The sequence below is a fragment of the Acanthochromis polyacanthus genome, chromosome 11, assembly GCF_021347895.1.
Source record: "Acanthochromis polyacanthus isolate Apoly-LR-REF ecotype Palm Island chromosome 11, KAUST_Apoly_ChrSc, whole genome shotgun sequence".
NCBI lineage: Eukaryota > Metazoa > Chordata > Actinopteri > Pomacentridae > Acanthochromis > Acanthochromis polyacanthus.
In genome coordinates this window covers 23,424,629-23,440,444 of record NC_067123.1, presented here as the reverse complement: position 1 = coordinate 23,440,444, position 15,816 = coordinate 23,424,629, and the positions used below count along the sequence as shown (strand labels likewise).

The following is a 15,816-nucleotide window of genomic DNA, read 5'->3' as shown; positions in this document are numbered from 1 at the left end:
CCTCAGGCTAGCTGACAGAGTTCAGCTTGCTTTACTAACTTTAATCACCGAGTTACTCTGTTTTTCTTTGCCGGCACCATGGATGTTTCACTGGAGGCACAGGCCAAACCGCTGGCCGTGTTGTCCGCCTTCAGCTACATCCCGCCACGACGAAAAGAACCGAAAGAAATGTCATACTTTAACAGAGACTCAAAGGTAACACTAAGAAATTGGAGGTTGAACTCAGCTGCTATGCTAACTGAAGCTAATCTAGAAAGTATAGCTAGCTGCTTTACTGGAAAAAATTCCGGTCAGCATGATACATTATCACAATATCACAACAGAAAATATTCAACTGAGTTTCCCCATCGATCACAGAGACTTTACCTGCGGCTATTATTTGTAGAAGATGCAAAGAAAGAATTTAGTTAATGCCAACTGGCTAATTAATAACAGTTTGCCAGGTAATGTATAATACATACAAATGTCATCATATAAATGATGTAGGAAGAAATATCAAACCTATTTTTTAAATATAAAGTCATTTAAATGGTCAACCACAGAGCTGTTCAGAGCCACTGATAGCACTGGCTTAAACAAACTAAATACATTTACTTAAGTTCTGTACATACAGTACAATTCTAAGGTACTTGTACTTTACTTGAGTAGTTTGGTTATATGGTTCTTATTCAACTCCACATTATTTCTGAGGGAGAATTTTATACTCCTCTACATTTATGTGACAGTTCTCGTTACTAGCTACTTTACAGCATGTTATGAGTTAAAAAAACAACAACAACCTATCTTCCATCCATCCATCCTCTATACACCACTTTATCCTCATTAGGGGGACAACCTATCTTGATATTATAAAATATATTGAAGTCCAATGAATTGTTATTCAGAAAATGAAGTCACATGGCAGTATATACAATGTTTAATCAGCTCTTCCTCTTTCAGGTGCAATATTTGGATGCTGTTTGCATGTTTGATTCTTACTTCAGTCATTGATTTGACTCGAAAAAAATCCTCTCTGTGTATCTGAATATGATCCCGTCCTACCTTTAAATGGTTTAGATGAAGTCCTTGCTTCTCTCTTCACCCACCCCTTTGCTCATCTCTGCAGCTCGAACACACCAGCTCACCTACAACTCTGCTCAAGCACTGTATAACTACTTGATGCTCCACGACACCTATTAGAGTAATTCAGTCATACATATTCAAAATGGACACCAATTCTAAGGAAGAATGATAATGTAGAAAGTCCCACCTTGCAAGTAGACATGATTGGTACCTTACATTTGTTGTGAGAAGCCCTGCAAGTCTGAATCGATGTTTTAGAGACTTTTCATCAGCACACCGAAGTTGGAAATGCTCAGCCATGGTCCAGTTGAGTGTGCAATGTGTACTTTTACTTTCATACTTTAAGTACATTTCATTGATAATACACACTTTTGCTGCAGTAAGGTTTAGAGTGTAAATATTTTTCTTGCAACTGAATATTTTTAAGATAACATAAGATAAGCCCTTAATAATAATAATAGCAAAAGGGATAGTGCAAAAATATTGGAACATTAATAGAAAAATTCTTGTCAGATACAAGAACTGTTGATATCATACAGACTCTTCCATATTTAGCAATTCAGATATTGTACAGATTGCACAGATTCTTCTGAATATTGGAAATAATTATATTGCACAGGGCTGTTCTGTTCTGATATTGCACACATTGTTCCAAGAGTAGAGGATACTGGTATTGAACATATTGATATTGCACAGGTTCTTGTAGAAAAAATGATGTTGTACAGAGTCTTTTAAAAACAGAACATTTTTATAACACATAGATTTGAATGCAGAGTTCAACAGAGCTAACCTCTGTCTGTCTTCTGGTAGGTCCCAGATGTCTCCACCTATGACCAGGTGTTCCACCAGCCTGAGGGTTATGATATGAAACTGCACCGGGATGACAGGAGGCACTATAGAGGAAGAGGACTTGACATGAATGAGGAGGTAATGAACACATTTTAGTGAATATTTTAGTACCTGTTCATTTTGCTGAAAAAGCTCAGTGGTGAGTTTTTCAAAAATGCAGATCCTTTAGGGATCCAAAGTTTGTCTTTGACTTTATTTTATCTCCTGTTGAATATTATGGCAATCCCTTTTAATATTTCTTTAGTCTCTGTAGCAATAATAGTAGTTATAGATATTGCCAACTCCTTTCAGCAAGGTAAAATTCCAAACCAACATGTCCATAATGTAATTCTGACAAATTGTATCTCTAATTAGTGATATGCACAAATTATTTCTGACTAGTCCCAACGTTGATATCAACAAGTAATTTCGTACTAGTGGAAATGCAAACACATCCACAGTGTAATTTTATTTTATTATTTACAACTTATCTCACATGTCAAAACATGAATATTTATATCAACAATTTAATCCTCACTAGAGGCAATGTTAATTATAAATATCTACTATTGTTCTAAACTAACAGATGTCATATATGGAATTCTAGTTGTCAGCTTGAAATTGTAACCATCAAGAATGTAATTTTATATACCTGAAATGAAATTGTGAACTACTGAACATTATATTTCAGATACCTACATTTGTAATTAGTCAGACTAGAATTTTAGGTTATAAAAATGGAATTCCCTGTGGACAAAGTGTCATTGTAGAAATCTGCAATAATACATATTTGAAATTAATATATGTATCATTGCAATATAGATATATATTAGAGCAACAAAATGGTTTGCTGTTTTAAATGTAACTATTGATTTCTGAAATAAGAAATTGCTTGTCCTTGAAAAATACATATTTTGTAACAAGTGAAACTAGTTTTTTTACACAGATCCTAAATAATCATTTGAACAATTTAATGTCATAATAACATTTTGACATGTCAAAATATTGTTACGACTAGTGAAAATAAAATTGCTTTTAGTCAGCAGTACTGATTAAATGTTAAAACGCCTGCAGTCTAAGTCACTGTAGCTTCTAATAAAGCCTGTTGGGCTTGGAGATACAGTGCATCAATACAATGAACCAACCATGAAGCCTTAGAACTGTTAAACTTCTACATTTTCTACAGTTAAAGCATAAAAGAGAAGAAACTTCTCAGTGCCACAGACATATATACATTAAAATTCATGGATGCAGACATGAAAAAGCACATACCTTTGATTAGAATCATTCCTTCCTTTTGATCTGATCTGGCACTGAATCAGCTATGCTATCAGGAATGTTTTTGATTTTATGTTCCCCACTGGAGGTAAAATGTTGAAAATTATGTTCCACCGTGGTCCAATCTTAGAAATGTGATTACATAATGTGATTACATTCTTTAACCTTCATGCAGGTAAAGCTTGGTTTGCATGCATGAACCTTGAGGCAGGCACAGTCAAACATACACAATAAGGTGTAATACAGAGAGGAACCGTAATGAATAGCTCAACTAATGCATTTGTTCGTTTCTTCTTCTCCAGTAGTGACGTCAGTGAATGTTGCCTTGTAGCACTGACCACCTACACACTTGGCACATAGCACACAGATCAGTGCATTACAAGCATTATCCTTCTTCTCAGCTAACAAATCACCATCACTGCTGTTCCCTGTGCACCTTCAGCATCCTGTGTATTCTCACGCATATGTTTTCAAGCTTTGGCTGATACGGGAAATGCGGCTTTTGGAGTGTTTCATGGATGGAAGTGTCAGTATATTATGAAAATGACTTTGAAAAGAGCATATATTTAAAAATGCTCCATATTTATATCATTACCGTTTTGTACCTTGCGGTGGCTGACATACATCTCTGAGTTTTATGACATTTGCTTATGGCTCCTTTTGAAGTTGTTCCATCTCTGTAGAGTAATTATTCATGTCAAGAAAACTAGCTCACAGTGAGTTTCTGGGTCACTGAAAGCAGAGAGGGTGGTGAACAAAGCGGCAACACACACTGCTGAGCTTGTAATTACAGTGAGCTGAGTGGTTGGCTGTCAGGGTTGGTGACAGCTCCTGCTGAATTGGGATGTTTTTGTTCCAGAGTTCACATTTGAAGATGAATTACAAAGAAAAAAAAACTATTTATTGAACTATTTAGAGGATAATGACAGTGTTAGTTTTTTTGTTCCTGTTTCAGCTGAAGCTCATGAAAATATAAACACAGAGGTGAATCTCACAGAGCCAAAAGCAGGTGGTACCTGTTCTGCAGATACAGTAGTTAGCTTGACCTTTCTAAAGTCAGAGGTTTCCATTGTTGCTGTAGAAAGCTCATAGAGACACGCTGCTGAGCAGGATAATAATAAGCAACACGTACAAAGCCTGTTAAAAAGTGTTCACCTCTGTTGGGAGTTTTCTCTTTTTATTGCTTTCTAACTTTGAGTCATGGTCAATTTAATTTGGCAAGAATTTATAAACAGATTCTATTCAATCTCAAGTAAAGTTTAAAGTCCCCACAGTGAAGCATGGTGGTGGCGGCATCATGACACAGGGATACTTCTTGGCAGCAGCTCTTTAAGGCTTATAAAGGTAGAGGGTAAATTGAATGCAGCCAAGTGTAAGGAAATTCTGCAAGACAACCCGATGCAGTCTGCAAGAGAACTGTGACTTGGGAGAAGATTTGTTTGAACAATGAAAGTGAACCAAAGCACACAGCCAAAGCTACACAAGAATGGGTTAAAGACAACAAGGTGAATGCTCTGTAATGGCCAAGTCGGAGCCCAAACCTCAATCCGAGATGGAGAAATTGTGGTTGAACTTGAAAAGAGTTGGGGCACTCATGATCCCCACGCAACCTGACAGAGGTTATGCAGCTTTCAAAGAAGAATTGTGTAAAATCGCAGTGTCCAGATGTGCAAGCCTGATTGACAGACTCAGTGCTGTAATTCCTGCCATGTCATATATATCATGGGGTATAAAAGCTTGTGCAGCCACTTATTTCATGTTTTATATTTTAATTAATTAGAATTACTCTGTAGAAATCTGTTTTCAATTTGGCAATTAAAGACTCTTTTGTGTTGTATTTTTGTCAAAAAAGTCAAATTGAATTGACTATGATTCAGTATTGAAAAGCAACAAAAGGGGAAAACTTCCAGTGGGAATTTTATAGGCACTGCATTTTACTGTTTCCCCCCCCCAAATATAACATTATGGCTCTGCTAACAGTTTATTTTTTGGGGGACCATTTTCTCTTGTGGCTTTATTATTCTCTTTTATATAGAGCCATGAGGTAGTAGTAAAATGCATCAGAGAGGGAGCACTGGGATGTTTTCATTAGGTGCAAGTGCCTTTGCTTTAGCTGGTACAGTAATGCATCGGAACAGGGACAGGTTCAGTACAGTCATAAAATATAACAGCTGAAGCTCTCAAACCACTTTCTCAATGCTCATATGTATTAACTGGGCAAACAGCTGCCTCTCAGTACTGTTAAATCAACTGATAACTAAATATTAGGTACAGGCCCACAGGGAATGATATCCACAGCTTTCTAAGCATGACTTAAGATAGAGGGCATTGTTCAGATGCACATGGGAAGAACTTAAAGTGCCTTAACAATTTTTGGGGACATTTTTGTCTTAAATAAGTAGATACAGTGGAGGTTGATAGGAAATGTGGCATATAGAGTAGGAGATGACACATAGTCTGTCTGTCTGTCTGTCTGCCTATCTATCGCTCGAAGGCATTTGCGCTCACATAGTGTGGACAATCTAAGAGGTTTTTACATTGCTTTTTTAGTTTTAAAGTACCCCAAAACCCACCCACAAGACCCACAGTTTGATTGTACTATTTATGTATTCATGTTTCCATGTTTTAAGGCAGAAATAGATTGTTTTCTAGGAAAAACACTTTTGAATATCTAACATTAATACACATAGATGAGCTTTTATTTGTTAAATCACCCACCAGAGAGGGACTTTAACAAATGGTAAACGAAAGGAGGGCTGCACAGTGGTTTGGTGGTTCGCACTTTTGCCTTGCAGCTGGAAGATGCCCCGGTTCGCGTCCCAATCTTTCTGCAGTTGGCATGTTCTCCCTGTCCACGTGTGAGTACTCCGGCTTCCTCCCACAGTCCAGAAACATGCTCAGGTTAATTGGTGATTCTAAATTGTCCGTAGGTGTGAATGCGAGTGTGATTGTTTGTCTGTATATGTAGCCCTGCAACAGACTGGTGACCTGTCCAGGGTGTCCCCTGCCTTCGCCTCAAGTCAGCTGGGATAGACTCCAGCTCTGCAACCCTAATGAGGATTAAGTGGTGTCTAGATGGCTAGATGAATAAATGAAAGGAGAAATGTTTTGTGTTTATCTCTGTCTAATATCAAATAAATATAAACACTAGTTTGATGATCTGGAACATTTAAGTTTGATTTCTGCATATACTTTTTAAAAGCACTGTATTTTCCCAAAGCCCTCTTTCATTATTCCAGACTCCTTCATTTGTGAAAGCCTGTATGATAAAGACAAGCAATATGAGAGGCACAACCAGCACAGATTCAGTACTTATTCCCATTTCTCCCTGCCTTGTTGTCCTCCTCCCTCCCAGGAGAAGTCCAGAGTTGTGCCGGTGTTGTCCTCTTCAGTGTACGGCCGCCGTCCTGCCCCTGCCCTCTACCAAACGGGTCAGCAGTATGCACGTGTGGCTTGCATTAAAGCCGAATTCTTCATGAGAAACGGGATCATCTGGAATGTGGCAGAAGGTTACGGATCAGTGGCGCCTATCTGAAAGCCTGGCATATCACAGCATGAAATGAAAGTGTTTGTTCTCGCTGTGGGGGCTTTGAATAGAAAAACAGTGTTGGAAGTGTGCAGCTCTAAAATAAACCCAACTTTTCAACTGTCATTTATTCTGATGACATTTTAATATCATACATTATTGTAACATGAACTCATTATTAGCAAGACAGTGGGTATTTTTAGTGAAATAGCGGCTGTCAAAAGATCTTAAAAAATGCATTAGAAAATATGGAGATAATGACATTTTCCATGAAGCTGAAGCTACATTTTCTGAAATCACTCCGTCAGTCTGAATGTAATTCGGTGGTTCAGGTGATAGAGACCAGAGCTGGAGTGGGACTCATTTTCAGCCCTGGACTTTCATGCCTCAGACTGGCCCACTTTAGATCACGACCTCTTACTATTAAAATCATGTAATTCTTGCCTTTGTCTTGTAATTCAGTGTTTTTCTAAAATATTTCCAATTCAGTGCAAGTAAGGGTTGCTTCACAATGAGGATTTATTCCAACATGAGTGCACATCTCCAACATTGTTCTTTACAACAATATCAGAATCTATATTCTGTTCAAATAAGTCTTCAAGGATATCCAAACCTTAAAAATGAAATAAAAGAAGAAATAAAAATATTAAATTTAAAAAATAAAACAAAAAAATAAAAGGTTGCACTTTCTAATAACACTATCATCTATTTTTCCTCTGCAAGGAAGCAGTTCCATCACAACTTAAATTTCACAAATATGAGAATATCACTTAAAGGGCTGATCTCCAACACTATTCTTTACAACATCAATGTCCTTTTTTGCAATATCAAATATCAAGCAAATTAGTGTTCACAGATCTCTAATCCTCGTGAATAATTATTGCACTGTTGTCTGCAAGTTTCTTATTCACAGTATAACATAACTTGCTAATGAAATTTTAAAAACGCTTTGATTTTCATTTTATATTTACAATAACAAGAAAATAAAATCAGTAAGATACAGAAACGAAAAAAGGTCAATTTTTGCATTTTCTGAGACCGGAAGTGGTCATCCACAAGTGTGGAGCATAGACTGTATATAATTTTTTTCCATTAGTTCTCATGGTCAAAAAGAGAGATCAGGTGGCCGATCTTAAAATAAATCAATATTGAATTTTTATAGAGCGTTAAAGTTTTGTGAAGCCAGGGGTTGGAGCTACCTGATTGACAGTCTGGTCTGGAATGATTGACAGGTCCTATGGTGGAGACAGTATAAAGTATACCAAATAGTATACCATATCGCTCTAAAAACATCATAGTATAGCCTTTAGTCCACAAAACATTGTTTTGTCCCAGCTGTCTGAAGTAGGTGAGGAGCAACACAAAGACAGTCCAAACGCTGGTTTCCAGAGGGTTAGATGAGTATTTATTTGAAAGAGTAAGTTTACAAGGACACAACATGTGAGGGGGTTAAAAGCAAATGGGTGTTAGTAAAATACAAATAAACAGAATTAAAAGTGAACTTCATGTTGACATTGATGGGCATTCCAACCAGAAACAAAGTAAAAGATCATCAATACGAAAAAAAAAACAACCTCTTTTTGTTCACCTCTTAAAACCCCAAAACACACCACAATAGCACCCTAAACTAAAACTACCAGTGGGTTCCCTGTTTTCCTTTCTGAGCAATTCAAAGGTCCCTCTCTATCTCCCCACACATCCATAAACCACTGGAACACGTCTTCAAAGTTCTGCTGAAGCTCAGCTTCCCCTTAGAAGAAGTGCTGCCAGATGAAGGAGCCTTTTGAGAGACAGCTGGCATCATAATTGTAGTAGGAGGGGAGGGGGGAGGCCACCACCAACCTCCCCTCCTACTCTCCGCCCTGACTCCACCCATGTGGTCACTTGGAAACTACGATGACAAAGGGACGACAAAATTAGGTTTTTTGGTCTGATCTGTAGCTCAGTGATTTAAGGTTGCTGGTTCAAGACCCAACCCTTCTTAAATTTTTGGAAAAACTTAGACAAAGACAAACAAAGAAGAGTTTCCATTGGCAGGTCTTGAACTTACTACCTTCTACTTGGTAGTCTCTCTTCTTACCCCCTGAGCTACTCACTCAGATATTAATGCTTCTTTTTTGTGCGCATTTGTCATCTATTTTTTGTCGTCCAGTTTTTGTTTTTTTTAACTTGAGTCTCGACTCGACCGTTTTTCTCAGGAGGTTGGACTTCAGCCTTTGTGCTGGAGGGTTGAACCCTCAGTTCCAAGACTTTCTAAAGCCTCCAGACCTCCCAAGTCCTCAGGACCTGAGCTTTCACACAGTCTGAGGGCTGAAGTTTTGTAAGTCCCACAGTAGATCTGTTAGATTTAACGTTCAGACAGTCCAAGGACTGATATCTAAGTTCTTGAGTAGTCCTCTCTTACTTTGAACCTTTCGACAGTCTGAGGACTGAAAACCTAAAAGTTTATCAGCACTTCTCTCTTAATTTTAACTTTCTGGTTAACAGAAGCCTTAAAACTTGTGACCATGAGTCTTGATTTCACATTTAGACCATCCATCTTCTTCTCAGACCTTCACCTGTGGGTTCTTTAGAAATCCTGAACAAACTTTGATTCTCTTCACTGAACAGTAAAGTTTGTGGAGATCAGAAGGTAACAGTTTGATCGATGCCTTCAACTTCTAGATTTTATCTGGAAAGCAGTTTTCTGAAATGAGTTCTTAGTAAATCTGTCCACAATCAAACCAAGAGCATAGAAAGGAAATGTTTGAAGAAACAACTTGATGTTTTCATTTCAGACTAGAAAATGTTAGACCTTCATCTGTTTTTGCCTTGTTTAATTTGATCTTCTAAAGTCTAACTGGTGTCTTTTCAAATGTTTTGTCTTTAGTTTGATTCTTAAATGTTTAGTTTTGCCCCTTTTATTCTTTTCTAATGTGATTTGGTTTTGAAATGTTTTGTCTAATGTTTTATTGGCTTGTTTGGAAAAAAAAAATCCTTTTTTTAAATGCTTCATTGTGTTTTGTTTAATTCCTATTTAAAGTTTTGTCTTTAAAATTAAAGATTTTTAATTAAATGTTTCATTTTCAAGTTTAATCTAAAATGGTTTATTTTTATAATGTTTAATTGTATTTTAAATGTTTAATTATCTAAAACATTTCATCTTTAATATTTTTGTTGAAGTGTTTTTTCCTTTGATTTAATTGTTTAGTGTAGTATATTTGTTTCATCTTTTTTTCTGTCAAGATTTTAACCCCAACCTTAGAAAGGAGACAAATCCTTAAATCACAATGAAAATACTTCTGTTGTCACAATCATGAGTTAGCCAGTTGATCAATTCAACTTTATTTGTTTAGCAACCTTCACACAGACAACAAAACTACACAAGCAAAGAAAGAAAATGATTAAAACACACAAAAAAAGATTTAACATGGTAATAAAATTTGTTGTGTCCAGGGGATGGAGGGAGTTTATTGAAGTCTTCTTGGGCTCACATGGTAAATCATTTAAAATAAAAACATTTAGTGTAAGGAAACTGGAAGAGGCAGAGCGACAGAATAATATCTCCTTTTGCGAGTTGACTCTTCTTGTGCTTTCAGACCAAAGAACTACAGACGCTTACAAATGACAAAGGTCTCTGCTGCTCCAAAGTCTGGTTTCCAGAACTTCCTAGAAACTCTCCAAGTCTCTTCTGCTGCAGGTTGCTTTGTAGAACTGTTACAGAAAACCTCACTAAACCACATGGAGGGGCCTCAAGATAGTCGCCTAAATGAACCCGTACAAAAACCAAACTAGCACAATTCAAACGCTAAAGTCTCCTGCAGCCAACCAAAGAACCTCTTTAAACGGAGAAGCAGGACAGGAACTCTTACCTTCTGGACAACCAACGTTGGTTCACAAAGAACACGTCTGACCAAAAAGCTCTAAAGACTCACTACAGCCAAGAAAAAGACAACTCAGCTGCACCAAATCCACTAATCACTGCACATGTTAGCACCATCTGTGGCTAAAGAACCACATTTAGCCAGACAACTATCCAGTACAAAGCCCTAAAACACACTAAAGTTGATTTTACTGCTGGAAGCTGCAAGCCAACGCCTAAAGAACAAACTAAAGCATTGGAGCCAAACAGTAAAGAGAAGCAGAGGAAGTGTTTGACTGCAGCCATAAAGCAGGAAGATACTAAGTTGATCAGGTGTTCCTGATAACACCTGACAGCCACTAGGAACATAGCTTACTGGAAGTCCAGAGGACTGGGTTAGTGAAGTAAATTTAGTTTAAAGTTGAATCAGAAAGTTATCAAATGTGGCAATGCTACGAGGGTTAATGTACTCTGGCTGATTACCAAATGACTGACAACGCCACCTGGGGGAATTTCACCGCCAGGAAATCCGATTAGAGGGAACCACCACCACTCCAATACAGGGAAAGGTCACATACGTATGACACGAGAGAGACATGACGCAAATACACACAAAAATGGAATTCATTTACAATATATTTTGTCTGTTAAAACAACAATGTTTCAATATAAAAACCTTAGTGGCGGTGCCATGAGATGGCTCAATAAGTGGCCAAGTAGAGGTAATCTGTTAGGACCTCCAGGGTGCAGCCACTGAACATCTATATACAGATGTCAGGGCTTACCAGACCGGAATGACTGACTAGGCAGGTAGAGGGTCTGGATGTGACACCACACATGCAAAAAAAAAAAAAAAGCAAACTAATGGACACCCAAGTGCTCTACTGTACAGAGTGAGGGGGACCACCACCACCTCGGGAGGGGAATCAGCCAGCCCAACAGCTCTGTCCATAGAAAGAAATATGGTTAGCCACAGGAACAGAGATCTCTAGAACTACCCTGACACCACACTATAGACTCCTTTCACATGACGTATGCATACTTAATTAGGCAGCTGCACACGCAGACCTGGTTCAAAACAAAGCCCGTTTACCTGGCCAAGGTGTGATATTGCAAGCACATTACACTAAATATGCCTTCTTGATGTGCTGTTGGCTGTCAGTTGTAGTAAAGCAGATTATATGGCAGCTGTGACAGCGACCAGGTGGAACTTGCTTTGCTACTGCGGCTAAATGTTTGGTCTACAGCTATGGCCATAAGTTTGGACACAAGTACCATGATGCTTGTGAAGCTTAGAAAATACCACGAAATTGTCACAATATAAATACCAGTCATAGCAATAACCAAAATGAAATGCATTTCATTTTGGTTGATGGCTATGACTGGTATTTATATTGTAAGTGACAATTTTGTGGCATTTCTAAGCTTCATGGTACTTGTGTCCAAACTTATGGCCATAGCTGTACTTAATACTGATTTCCGCGTTCTCCAGAGCAGTTGTTGCGCATCACAGTTCCTGCTGATATACCGGAGAAGCCCTGAGCCTGTTAGCAGGACAGTGCAGTATGTCAAAGTAGTGCCTGATAACGCATTGAAGGATTACTTCAAGACCCAACATGCCGAACCAGGCCAGCAGCAACAGGACAGCACACCATCTGCTGCAGCCAAACAGCAAGAGGCCGTGTCCGGCAGGCAGCAGGTGGTGACTGTAGCCCCAAACAGCCGCCATCGCCTTCTCAAAGCGAACCCATTGATGCGGCCAAAGCCGAGACATGCAATTTCCTAAGTGCTTTCTGTTCTTGTTCAGGGAACTCCGACACCCCAGTCGTCAGACACTGGCTCACCCATTAAATTCAAGTGGAGGAGCTCCTGCACCAGGTCTGCAAGGGGTCTTTATAGGATACTAAACTCTGGAGGTCACCACCAAAGCCAATCAGGCCACCTGCTCACCTAAACAAATCAAAACAGCAAAAGAAACAATCACACAGAACCCAACAAAATTGCAAAACTAAACAATCACAAAAATAGAAACTAAACAGATTACAAACTCAGTAAAAAGTAATTCTAATGCTAATAATTTTTAAACAATGGGCGTGCCAGGCGATGGGCACACGCACACCAGGATTGTCCTTAAAACACCATAAAAAGACCAATGCAGCAATTCCCAAAGAGCAGAGGACTTGCTGCAATGAACACGGAGACAGAACAGCAGCAGCTTGCTTCAGACGTAGAGCGGCTCGTCAAAACTGCAGCTCCTCAGGCATCGGGGGGAAACAGCCGCAGAGAACCCACATGATCACTGCCAACAGCAGTGAGAAACAGTTATTTCACGGGCAGTCCAGCAAACACATTCAAAAATGACAAATGAGCCAGCCTACCTCAAAAATCCAACGCGATGCATAGGTTACGCCCAGCTCCAAGGCCACACACACCCAGCTCCCAGCCTCAGTAGGGTTCGGCCAAGGGACCAGCCGAATTCTACTGAAAGCAACAAGCAGATCAGACACAGCACAAACATTGCTGGGAGACGCAGTGACTGTGTTGGAACATACCTGACAGGTCGGTAGAAAAATACTCCGCCAGCATCTTGAGACTGCCACGGCAAACCGCACGGCTGAGTAAACACCCCAGCTCCAGGTAGAGGACGCATGTGGAAAATGCACAGCCCTCTCACACATATAACGCACTATAGCACCGCCCAGTAATCAAGATGCGATTGGATGATTGCTCCCAGCTGCATTCAATGACTGGGAGCAACTGAAAACTATACCACCTGATCCAATATACGACATGAGTGGAGACGGACTGGGCCGTCCTGCCACACAAAGAAAGTTGAAAACCACCTTCTGATACCTGAAATCTCTTGAGTTTTCACACAAAGAACACCTGAACATGTCAAACTGGTTTCATAGTAGAGCCTTCACTGTAAAAAACGTCATAGTATGGTGTGTTGCTCAAAAAACATTAAAACCCGGCTGTCTAGGGTCGCCGAGGAGCAACACAAAAACAAAACAAACACTGGTTTCCAGGGGGTTAGGCGGCTATTTATTTGAAAGAGTAAGTTTACAACAACACAACCTGTGAGCAGAAATATCACAAAGTCTGTCTTTAGTTCATCTGAAAATATTAGTTTTTGTCTTTTTTATTGACCAAACTTTTCAGGAAGTAGATGAAGAATAATTAAAGCTCTCATGTAGAAGTCCAACTTATTTTGGATCCTTGTGGAGAGTTTAATCTTCATGCTTCATAGCAACATTTAATAAACCTAAAGCATCCCTGTTGGAAGTTGGTGGAGTTTTTTCCTGAGCGTCTGAACCTTAAATCCTGTGAGAGGACCATCTTCAGTCAGAGAACTTCCAGCGGCTGGACCAAATGTGGCATCAGCTCCCTCTGAACATCTGGATGACAGGAGAAAAGACAGAAATCAAACACAGATCCCACAAATACATTTTATTCACTTTCATCATTTTATAAGTAGCATGAACTTCATTAAAACTGGACAACATCAGTAATGAAAGTAAATGTTTTTATCTCATCCTATTCCCTTTCAATCGTGGGCTTTGTGTATTTACTATCTTTTCATGATTAAAAATAAAATGGGTCACTGCTATCGTTTGGGCATAGAAAGTATTGGAACTAATGCTTGCTTGTTCACTCTGTTCCAACAGCTCACCTGTTCCTTCATACTGACAGCAGTAATCCCCTCATCACTACTGGCTCTGCCTCTGACACTAAATTACATTTTTAAAATGGTCAACATTCTCAGCACAAATATCCACTTTTTACAAAGGCGTCAGGTCAGTTTCATTAATGTAGAGCTGAATCATCGCGCATCTCAGGGCTCTTCTCATATAGAGCAGCTCTACACCAGACTCTTTATTATATTCATTCTAATAATATTCACACAATGAGCAATCCTACCTCCCACTCTTGACTTGTGGCTCTTGGCTGCTGCTTGGTGCTGGATCTTTCTTCTGATTCTGAGGGGCTACAGGACAAAGTTTCCCAGTTATGTGGTCGCATCATGCTATTATTTAAATTATATAACGTTGTGTTTTACGTCACAATGACACAGAGTCTGTGGTTTTCTGATTATTCTGTCAGTATGATGTCCTGGGTGTCAGAAATATTTTTAATTCTTGAACTGATTTCACACAGAGCAAACAGCTCTCTAAGTATACTTTTGAAACACCTGCTGGTCAGTATCAGGTACTTTGGTGATCACATGAGCGACCTGGAAACTAACTTTAAACTAACTGCTTTCACCATAAAAAGATGATTAAACTCAGACAAACTTATTTCACAGTAATATAAAATTAATGTTTTAAAGAGGCTTGCTGAAAGACGGGTACTTAATTCTTTTTGCTACGACACCAATTTGCACTACGTTGCCTTTATTTGAGCTTGTTGATTTTTTTGTTCCCATCGCCTCGTGTGAACACATTTTTTGTACCTCACCAACCTCTTTCATGGATTCTTTTTGTGTTTAAATTTGGAACCCACACAACTGAGAGCAGCCTCCTACATAATAGGATATTGTTGAGAGCAGACATCTCTCATTTGCTTCTGCCTTTGTGTTTCGGCAGAAATAGACCTTTTATTCTTCGAAATGGTTCAGTATTTCATTCTGTTTGCTGTTAGAACCGCAGTGTTTATTTAAGAGGCTTCAGAGCAGAAGTGTTTCAAAGTCAGAATGAGAGAAAAACAGTCGAGCAAAATATAACTGTCGTCATCCCGGTTGATAGTTTGTCACTAAATGTTTTATAAAATGATGGTTTCACAGCTCAAGCAGCATTCCTGAAGTACATTTGGCCTATTGGTGCATCTCAGCCGGACCACCTTTATAAATACTACATGAACTTGCTGTAGAATTCATATTTTGCAAGAAAATAATCACCTTCTGTGCTCATTCATTTACTCTGTTTAATGAGCAGAAATGACAGGTGACTTTTGTAGGGCCTGATTTTCTATTTAAAGGAACTGTGTCACACTTTGGAAAATGTGTGTATTTGCTCTTTGGCAGTTACAGGAATCTATCATACCTGTTGTGTAAAGTTATACAGTGCAACATATTCACAGTAGAATTTCTAAAAGCAACTAGGCCAAATTATATTTTGTTAATTTATGTTTCCAACAATGTTAAAATCCAGAGAAATGCATAGTTTCGTCATCGTCTTCTCTTTGAACTCTTTATCAGAAGGCATACAATTCAGAAATAGACTCCTGCTTCAATGAAATCCATAACATGCTGTTAAAGACGCTGTATGCGCTGGTAATAGAG

At 38.8% G+C, this 15,816-nt stretch overlaps 1 protein-coding gene and 1 long non-coding RNA gene across 2 annotated transcripts; one reads left to right on the top strand and one right to left on the bottom strand.

Annotated features, from left to right (window-relative positions):
- cfap90 (cilia and flagella associated protein 90) lies at positions 1–9,749 on the top strand. Its single transcript, XM_022205371.2, has 3 exons — positions 1–195; positions 1,873–1,989; positions 6,524–9,749. The coding sequence occupies exons 1-3, from the start codon at positions 79–81 to the stop codon at positions 6,701–6,703; spliced, it is 414 nt and encodes a 137-aa protein (XP_022061063.1). The 5' UTR covers positions 1–78; the 3' UTR covers positions 6,704–9,749.
- A 241-nt stretch (positions 9,750–9,990) lies between these two features.
- On the bottom strand, positions 9,991–14,449 carry LOC127536188 (uncharacterized). Its single transcript, XR_007945179.1, has 2 exons — positions 12,914–14,449; positions 9,991–12,834 (listed from the first exon to the last, which is right to left on the bottom strand). It is a non-coding gene; the product is annotated as an uncharacterized LOC127536188 (long non-coding RNA).
- Positions 14,450–15,816: the final 1,367 nt, after the last annotated feature.